Source organism: Perna viridis, chromosome 8, assembly GCF_037379345.1.
Source record: "Perna viridis isolate PV_CMFRI_1.1 ecotype Kerala chromosome 8, ASM3737934v1, whole genome shotgun sequence".
NCBI classification, from domain to species: Eukaryota; Metazoa; Mollusca; class Bivalvia; order Mytilida; family Mytilidae; genus Perna; species Perna viridis.
The window spans coordinates 32807159-32817287 of NC_142452.1; the positions used below are offsets into that span (position 1 = coordinate 32807159).

Below are 10129 nucleotides of genomic sequence, written 5' to 3' on the forward strand. Positions count from 1 at the left end.
TGAATCTCGCATTGTCTCATATGGGAACGAGAACAGTTCATTAAGCTTCGGGATTCATTTCACAGACAAAACATCATGTCAAGTGCCGTACAACGACTTCAAAAACAACTCACGCAGCTGAGAGAAGAAGCAAAAGTTGAAAGGATTCCAGTTTCAGAATCTATCGAAGTGTAAGGTGTTTTAAACCATGTGTTTTATTCTTGACCGAAAAAAGGGGGACCAATTAATCTCCCCGTGTGAAAATTAGCAGCTTGTAGTTGAACTTGTACAGTACATTTGCATTTTCACAATTATTTAACTACACTATTACTTTTTGTTTGATATATCATAGTTTAATCCGGAAACCGCTCTTTAAATGATAGGATGCAGAAGTAGGTCAGTAGTTTTGCTTTTTGAGTGGGCCCCTGTTACCGGCCTGTAATTCAAATGTTTAACTTGAGCCACTTCAAAACATAGATGATTTTTATCTTTCACAAATTCATTATTCTTATTATACAAATGAACAGTGGTGCTTTCTAATTACTCCCTTTCTGGATTTGGCGCTGAAGATATTTTTTTGTTATGGCCACCATGTTGGTCAGAACAAAAAATATCTCCAGCACCAAATACTAAAAGGGGTTAGAGTACTTTTCATTACAGGAGAGTTCTTCGTGATGTCATCACTTACCTGTGATTTGATTTTGGTTGGCCAAAAAAAAATCCATTGAGTGGCGTGGGGCATCAACTTCAAATCATCATAAAGCTTTCATTTTTTAAGATAATTAAAAAGTTTTTTTGGTTCCCAAAATTGCGAATAAAATTCTTTTTATCCATGGAATTTTTAAAATAAATATCCAGTAATTAGACGATATAAGTATAAGATTTAAATTATATTTTTATATGAAAATAGAGGTTTACGAATAAATATCATTACAAATTTAGTTTTCAAGTAAAAGAGTTATAATTTCACATACAAAATTGGATTTAAAAGAACAAAGTTAGACAGTTTTGAAATTTGGGATTCTAATCATGAAATTGATATTTGTTTATTTAATTGCTTATTTGCCAAACAATTTGACACTTAATAATATGCAGATTAGTGAATATAACATCACTAATGAGATTGGTGAACTCTCCTATTTTGTTCATTCCACTTGAACCACAGATTCCTCTACCATTATTGGTTTGTACCCAGTGGTTCGTCTCAGATAAACTGAAAGGAGAATAAGAGAAAGTTGGTTCGAATTCTCCTTTCCGAACATATGGGCACTTCAAGATCAATATGTAAGTGTACAAATGTAGGAGGTTTAGCGAGGTGACACTTCGTAGGTACAAGTCATATACCTTTAATTATTAAATTACATTGTATGTGGAAGCCAGGTGTCGATTTCACAAAAATTCATAAGTGAAAAATTGATTGTGAATTTTGACGTTACAGTGATATTTTAGATTGTGACGTCATTACTTACGATTAACTTTACACTTACACGTGTATGACTTTTTGTGAAATCAATGCCTGAAGGCTAATTCAAAATCCATTGCAGCCATCTCTTCATACATTTATAGATAAAAAGTTCGTTTTTTTAATGATCTTTAGATAATCCAGAGCATTTCAAATATCAATATTTGAAGATATTTACGATTGAAAAATATGGATTTTTCCATCTTAGCTTAGGGGATGATAGTACAGTGAATTTCACTTGCATATTGTAAGCACATGTCTGTTAGTTGCATATACACTCAAAGAAAAAAACATTCAGAAGACATTTTCCTTTTGGAACTACCAAGTCTGTCTGCTGAAATGGAAAAACCTTTTTTTTTTTCAAGCTCGTAAGTATATATGTTCCAATATGGGAATTAATTTTTAAAATGCTCATGATTATCTGTTCAAAAGGTCATTTAAGAGATTTTCCACAGCTACATGTACAGTGTAAGAAGATACACGTAGCTGCAGCAGATTTTGCGTCATCTTAATTCTAGGTCTCGAAGTGCCTCGACTATCTGAAAAGAGAATATTAACACAACATTATTGCATGCATTGGTCATGTTGGTTATTGTCATACATGTACATGTATTAGTTAAATGTATTTTAGTTTATGAGAAAACCAATGTTGCAGAAAAGACCAACACATGTACATGTACTTGCAAATGAGCTTCCATTTTTTGTATATAAATAATGTACGTGTGCAGTTGTCAATTTATTTATGTTTCAATAAAGATCACATCTCTTTGCCATTTTCTGCTAAGGGTGCACTATACTGTTACATTTAGGCACACAAAGTTGAACCAGTCTACATGCAGTTTTGTAAAAATTAAATTTTAAATTTGGTGGATTAAATGTATTTAAGCTTTTATACATAGAAATGAACATGTGATGATAAACAAATGTAATTTAAATGTGGAAGGGTAGAATGTGTCTGTCTCCTGCCATGTTGGGTTCTCTTTTCAGCATTTAATCTGGCTGATTTTCAAAATACTCAGTGAGCTGATACATGTACAAATATACCTCCTGTATGCTGTAGTAGGATGTGATTGTTTGAAATATTAATACAGATGCACATTGTTTGTGAAAGGAAGTCCCTTGTCTGGTGAATTCGTGTTGGTCATGACATCAGCCATATACATGTAACAACATGGCCATGCATTTCCAAGAAAGTCAGATGTTATTTTAGTATAAATAAATCCCTCCTAAGCCTAATTTATGGGGGAAACTCCTTTTTTGTGCTGGTTCTCCCATTTGTTTTTTGACAGGGAAAAGTTTTTGTAATACCAGTAAATTACATAGACAAAAATGTCAATGACAGTACAAAATGTACTTGCTAAACCTTCTCCTTGTCTGGGTCATGGCTCTATCCCTCAAAGGCAAAGCCTAAAATCATATAAGGCTCTTGTCATTGTGTACATGTACAATGTTATGGTTTTTGCTGTATTTTTACACATATGCAAATGTACATGAACGAAATGTATGCTGTAAAACTTTTTGTTTATATTATTTGTGGAAAGCTACATGTATATTTATAATTGTATTTTCTCTTTTTCAGTATGAAGAAGTATATAACAGAGCATTCACAAGGAGATGCTTTGGTAATAGGAGTGAACCAATCAGATAATCCATTCAGAGACCAGAAGTCATGTGCCATTTTATAATGCCACAGAACTGTATTCTTGGTAAAGATATTTTAGGGATTTAAGTAACACTGTATCAGCTTGACTATATAGAGGTTCAATTACCCTTGAGAGACTCAGTAAGCTAAAGTGACTCTAATACTGCTGTTAAAGAGTAATCAAGGGAACCAAGGTTATAGCGGTAATCAAAAGAATGTAATCCAGGGACAAAGACCAGACATGGAAAACAGACAAACAGAACAAAGAACATAAAGCAACTAAAATCATACATACAAAGTAACAAAAGTAAATGAGCAACTCGGGCTCCACTAAAAACTGGGAGCATGGACCAGGTACACCAGTAAGGTAAGCGTCCTCTGCTTTTCTAGAAACACCCGCCGAGTTGCTCATGAAAAGTCAAGTCCGGGGTAGACAAAATCTCTGTTTGTCTTGACTGTCATCTAATATGCCTTTGTTTATGGGATTTACAGCTTTGTTATACTAGGTATAAGTTTTTGATTTTTCAGAATCACAATACCTTAAGCTGATTCATTGCAAAAACTTTCCTACTATTTCTGAACACTACACAAAAATATACTGGTAGTCCCAGTATATTTCCTTTTATATCATTCAATACCCCTTTTATAACCAGTAAATATGTTTCTGGTAATAATTAATCTCAATAATATTCTTTTGCTGCAAGTAAAGTTAAGATCTTGTCTTCAAATCAACTGAAGATTGGAGGGACTTTATTTTTAGCCTAGACAGATATTAAGATATAAATTTGCATTTAGGAAATTTAATTTTTGCAGTCATGTGTCCAGAAACTTAAATGTTTCAAGCCTGTTCCAGCTAACACACTAATTAGTCAAAATTAGTGCTAACAGCACTTTGATTTATAAAAATAAGACTGGAGGTACAAATGTAATTCATGCATGTAAAAAATCCACCTAATTCACATAAATGTATTTCTGTCTCAGAAATAGTTGCAGTCCGCACAACTAGTCTTATTTTGATAATGGGTTGTTGTACTATTGGGATAAAACTTAAATAGGTGGTCCATAAAATTTGCACTTTGTAAGAGTTATTACCCTTGGTTTGTTTGATTTCGGTAGAAGATAAATAAATGGTTTTCTTCTAAGTACAGAAAACCTATTGTAGTGTGTAAATGTAGCATATATAGGCCGAAAATGTATTGGATCAGCCTGGTTATTTTAACACCACGAATCATCTCTATAATTGGCAGGGTCTGAACTTGAGATGGATTGGTACAGATGTACTTTAATATTTTGTGTACATGTACATGTCCGCAATTACAAAAGTCGTTCCATTGCATATTTTCCTGAAAATCTCTGCTTTATTTTTCGTATAAGGGTTAAGGCCCAGTGATATTGTTTGCCAAAAATCACCTCTGAAAGAAGGCTGATTCCCATTTGTCCAAAAATGGCAAAACAAATTCATATCAAATATTTCTTGATATCCTGTATATAACTAATCATTCAGAGTTTTATATGGTAATTTCGAATTTCCTAATTAAAAAAAAATTACGCACATTTTCCTTGCAAAAAAGAGGAGGTACATGTACATGTAGTTTGAAAAAGGTGTTCTACATGTGTATCACTTGGGCCATCTTATCAGTATCCTAATACAAATTCTAGAAGGTTGCAGGGTCGTGGAAAGTTTGGACTAGTTGGGGGTCAGGAAGAGCTTCTTGTATTGTTTTGTAGATTTGTGTCATCTTCATTTATTTGTGTTGTTTTTTTATATACATGTACATGTACTATAAATTTAAAAAAAAAAACTGTATTTCAATTAAGCTTTCTTGTGTACATTCAGTTATTATTCATAAAACAAGAATAAGTATGGTGTATTTGTATTTAAGCTGTGTTTAAGGATTTAACTTTTCCATTACTTGGTGTAAGTGAAATTTAGGTGTGGGTTGGTTTTTTATGATGTACAATTTTCCCTTTGACAGCTAAGTAGAAAACTTGTATTTTTGAAAAGATTTGTTATGTTCAGAAAGCAGACTTTAATTAAGGAAAAGTTAATCTTACTTAAGAGTAAAATCCTAGAACAGAGTTTAACTTTACAGAGGTAGATCTATGGTGAGGGACATAACTCTTGAAATCAGTGATTTGTTTGTATCATACTTAATTTCACCAAAACCTATCAAGGTTTCATTTGAAATGTAATGAAACAGTCCAAGTTACTTTGATGCTTACATGACATTGATGTAAAATGCTGAATACAAACGTTCCAATGATTTGTAAGAATTGGGTCCCTTACCCTAGGTCTGCCTCCTTTGGGTACATGGATAAGGATGCATTTGCTGAAAACACAATTAAAAAAATTATAATATACATGTACATGTTTGTTAATTTTCAATGGAGATGATTATTTTCTGAAAAGGTGTGTATTGTCAAGAATTTTCATGGTAAGAGAAATTGCAAGGAACATTTTGTAAACTAAAGAAGTCAGGGATGTTTATCATTTGTTTTCTTTTTCAGGAACCTTTTCAGCTAGAAATCTTTTGTGTAAATGGTTACCAAGTTTTGTAGATGGGCACAGTGCAAGATTTTTGTTCATTTTTTAGACATTTTTGTTGTCATCTGAATAACTATCAGCAAAATTTCTGTCATCTTCCCTATATACAATTTACAATGTTATTCTTTAATTTATAATTAAAATGATTTTCTGTGATTGAGGAAGGGACTATGAATGCCTTGTTTGCTTCTTAACCATAATTGGTGCAATTTGATGTCAATTTGTGTATACATTTAACCATCAAATAATTGTATATATGTTTAAAATTGTATTTCAACATTACTTCACCTACACTGGATAAGGCGCAGGCCATTTTCTTCTCAAGGGGGCCTAGGACTTTATGCTGAGGAAGAAAATTTTCTTCCACAAGTATGAAAATAATTTGTTTTTCAATAGTAGCTTGAATAAGAATTCTAAATTATTAACTAATTGGGGAAATATTGTAACATTTTTTTTCTTGGCTGAAAAAAAATTGCTAAAATTTGGAATTGTTTTATTTTTGTTTTATTATTATTTTTTTTTAAATAATCCCACCCACGCCCCCCTCCTTTCAGGATGAAAATGGTCAATGCTTTAGGTAAAATCCATTCATAAATTCAGTGCTGCTTGTTGACAATAAAAAGAAAATTGTCAAATTTTTGGACACTGCCATACAATTCATGGAAGTACATGAAGCTAACTAGTATAAAGTGCATTGTATCTGGTTGGAAAAAAGAATATTTTCTAAGTAGTAACATAACAGCAAGTAAGACTTTAAGGATAGAGCAGTAGAGTTGGTTTTCTTATGATAGAATAACCTTTCTCCTGGAGTATTGAATAAAAGACTCAAAATTTCTCTCAGATTCAAGTATCAATAAAATACTATGAAAGTTCATTGATTTGTGGATACCAATTTTTATGGAATTCAAAAGAAAAACAAGTTTGTGGATTCTTGAACTCATGGTTTTGAGGTTTCAGGTATACACATCAATAAAAATCTCCTTTTCGTTGCGAACCAAATTTCGTAGTTCGGCTTACCAACGAAAACCACAAAATTGGTACCTCAGAACAAAAGTACTTTCACAGTAATAGAAAGTTAGTAGTTCAATTAACTACTCTGGGCTATTCATCAGGTAAAGGTCATTCTGTCAAGGGAAGACCAACTTTATTTCCTGAACTGTTTTACTGACTGTGACATCAATTGTTTATGTACATGTATGCATCTCAAGTCAGTTTTTTATAGTAGTTAATTACAAAATGTTCTGCTGATGTGCTCTCTATGAACATTTCCTGTTAATGAATCTTAATTCAGCATTCTTCTCCCTTCAAATGTACACGTACATGTACCTTGTAAAATGATCGCAGTCAAAATAGCAAAAATGGACAGGAAGACACATTTTGAAATTCAGACTTTTTTGGAAGGATTTTGCTTGGCTTCCAGTAATGGTACATATACTTTCTTTTTTCAAAATTTTACTTGGAACTCTGCAACAAGGTATATTTGTATGACGTAAATTAACAGCTAGTACATGCATTACTTGGACAATTAGGTCAAGGCATTCAGTGTAAATGTAAAAACAGTCATAATTTTGTCAGGCTTTATATGTTTAGAAAGGGAGTGTGCCTTCAATCATCATTTAATGTAATGTTTTATCTATATTTAGTTTGTGTAATGTAAATAGAATAACTTTTTTTCGCATTTATTATTTTTATATTAGTTTTAAGCTTACTTGGTGAGTTTTGACATCATCTTAAAAAAAAAACTTCTAAACCTGTGTTCAATCATTAATAGAACTTGTTTCATCCTGTTAAGTTTTTGTAATTTGGTATGGTTTTTATGCAGAGCAGCTTACAGCTACATAGGTCTAGTAGAAAAACCAAAATTTAAATGCCAGTAGATCTCAATAGTGCAATATCATTACAATAATACATGTAAATGTTCTATGATTGTTCTGCTATAACTTGGTGATGTTGAATCTCATTTTTTTTTTTTTCATTTTTCATTTTTATGCTTTTTGTAAATTTTCTTAATAAAGATTTTATGTGAAAGGTCATTTTTGAGTTATGTCACCATTCTAGACTTATTTACAAATGGCATTATGATCAGGTTAATATCAAGAAATCCAAAAGACAGGTCTAGGGAGGGCTTCTGGGGATTAGAACCACTTCGTCCATTGGAAAAATTTTGTTAATTTTGGGCAAAATATGCTCAAGTAATAGCCTGGAACCACTGTCCAAAATCAATGTTCTGAACATGAGAAAACATATTTTCTAGAATGAGTGAATACCTATAAATCCTCAGACTCAAATTTTATTTGATTAAATATATATTACAGAGAGGCTAGTAGCAAGTCTAATAAATCCCTTTCAGTAAGTATGAATCTAACACCAGTTTATTTCTGTTGTCAAAGAAGGTTGCCCTATCTTTTTTGTCACATATATAAATGAATTGCAGTTCCAGCTTTCCCTTTTCTTCAGTCAAAAAAATATGAATTGTGCTTCGTAACTTTTTTTTTCAATAAAATTATCACACACATGCATAATAGCTCCAAAGCTACAGAAATCAACAAAATTTTTAATATGTTTGGAATAAACAAGAACAAATGAAAGTACTGACACATAACGTGATGGATTTTAGTAAAAAGGAGAACATCTCTAGAAGACATTGATTTGTCATTTAATGGTAATTGGTACTGATTTCTCATACACATCAGTATAAAAAAAATTCAAAATATTTGGGACAAATTTGGGCTGTATAATACAGCTTAGGTTCCCAATGGAATATTGTTGAATTAAAGTAACAGGAAGATAAATTTGTACATGAGGCACACTATTGAAGCTATACAAAGCATATTTTGGGAAGTCAGCAGAAGCTTGCATAAATCGGACACTTCATTGTAGGATTGTAACACATTTTTAAGTTCAAATAAATCCTTTTAAGTGTCAATATCTAAGAAACAGTGGGTGGAACATGGTATGAAAAAACCCTTATCTTGAAAGTTTAAATTTGATTATTCACCATTCGAATCAATGAGGGCAAGATTTTCCATATCACTTTGGTATAATGAGATACAAGAAAGCATCCTTGAATAAAATTACATTGTCAGATCAGTGGGATTTTGACATGCATGTTTCTGATTTTTTACCATTTTGCGTAATTCTTACTAAAACTTGCACTTAAAAATCTATCCTCCAGGTACCATTTTCAAGATAAAATCATTTCATTCACTTGTACAATGTAAACACCTTTTTCACTTACTTGGGTTTAAACATTTTTTTTTGTGTTTATTGCTGGTATTTTTCCTAAGCATACACATTTTATGTCAGTTTGTGTATACATTTAACCATCAAATGATTGTATATATGTATAAAATTGTATTTCAACATTATTTCACCTACACTGGATGAGGCACAGACCATTTTCTTCTCAAGTGGGCCTGGGACTTTGTTGGGTAAGAAAAATTTTCTTCCACAAGCATGCAAGAATCGGTGGGTGAAACATGGTATGAAAATACCCACCATTTTGAAAGTTTTGATTTGATTATTCACCATCTGAATCAAGGAGAGTAAGATTTTCCATATCACTTTGGTATAATGAGATATAATTTCATTGAGATGCACTGTAAATGAATGTTACATAGAGCAGATAACTCGTAAAAAACCTCATTTTTCTAACATTCTATTGAAAAATTTCTGAGCAAATCCAATGATGCAGAGGTCAGACAATGGACTTTTCAAATAAAGAAAGCATCCCTGAAAAAAATTATATTGTCAGATCAATGGGATTTTGACATGCACATTTCTGTTCTTACAAAAACTTACACTTAAAAATCTATCCTCCAGATACCATTTTGAAGATAAAATCATTTCATTCATTTGTACTATGTTCAGCATCAACTGTATATACCTTTTTCAGTTTGAATATTTTTTTCTTGTGTTCATTGCTGATATTTTTCCTAAGCCTACACAAGTAACAGAAACTGGATTGATGCCTAATAAATAGTGGACCTACTTGTATTTCATAGCAAATGCAGTATAAAGTAGCACTCCAGCTAAGAATCATGCAAAATGTGAATCATGGGTAAAAAGCCTACATATTTTTATTTTTGATATTTTGTTTGAATTGCCATAGTAAACAGAAATTAAGATTTAGTTTTTCATATAACCCGTGCTCTTAGGAGATAAAAAATGTATAGAATGCACTGTAGATTTCAAAATTAAGGGAGATAACTCTGTAACTGATGCTCAAATACAATATAATCTACTGGATTTTCAATGTTGATTACCTCCTAAGAGCAGGCAGATTTGAATGAATAATTACACATTTCATAGTATAGATCCATAAAACAACTTAATTACAAAAAAAAAAATATGTAGCCTTTTCTAGAGTACATCACTTTTTTCAGATTTTGCAGGATTCTTACAAAGACAGCTACTTAAGTTGTACTTATTTTGTTCATTTCATAAATTGAAATAATATTAGAAATGTATCTATAGTCTTGACAGAATTCACTTTTAAATT

General features: G+C 31.7%; 1 protein-coding gene across 1 annotated transcript; it reads left to right on the top strand.

Moving 5' to 3' along the window:
* Window positions 1–18: 18 nt before the first annotated feature.
* LOC148610284 (guanine nucleotide-binding protein subunit gamma-1-like) lies at window positions 19–7661 on the top strand. The gene is made up of 3 exons (XM_088542618.1): window positions 19–170; window positions 3021–3147; window positions 5592–7661. The coding sequence occupies exons 1-2, from the start codon at window positions 76–78 to the stop codon at window positions 3124–3126; spliced, it is 201 nt and encodes a 66-aa protein (XP_088398744.1). The 5' UTR covers window positions 19–75; the 3' UTR covers window positions 3127–3147; window positions 5592–7661.
* Window positions 7662–10129: the final 2468 nt, after the last annotated feature.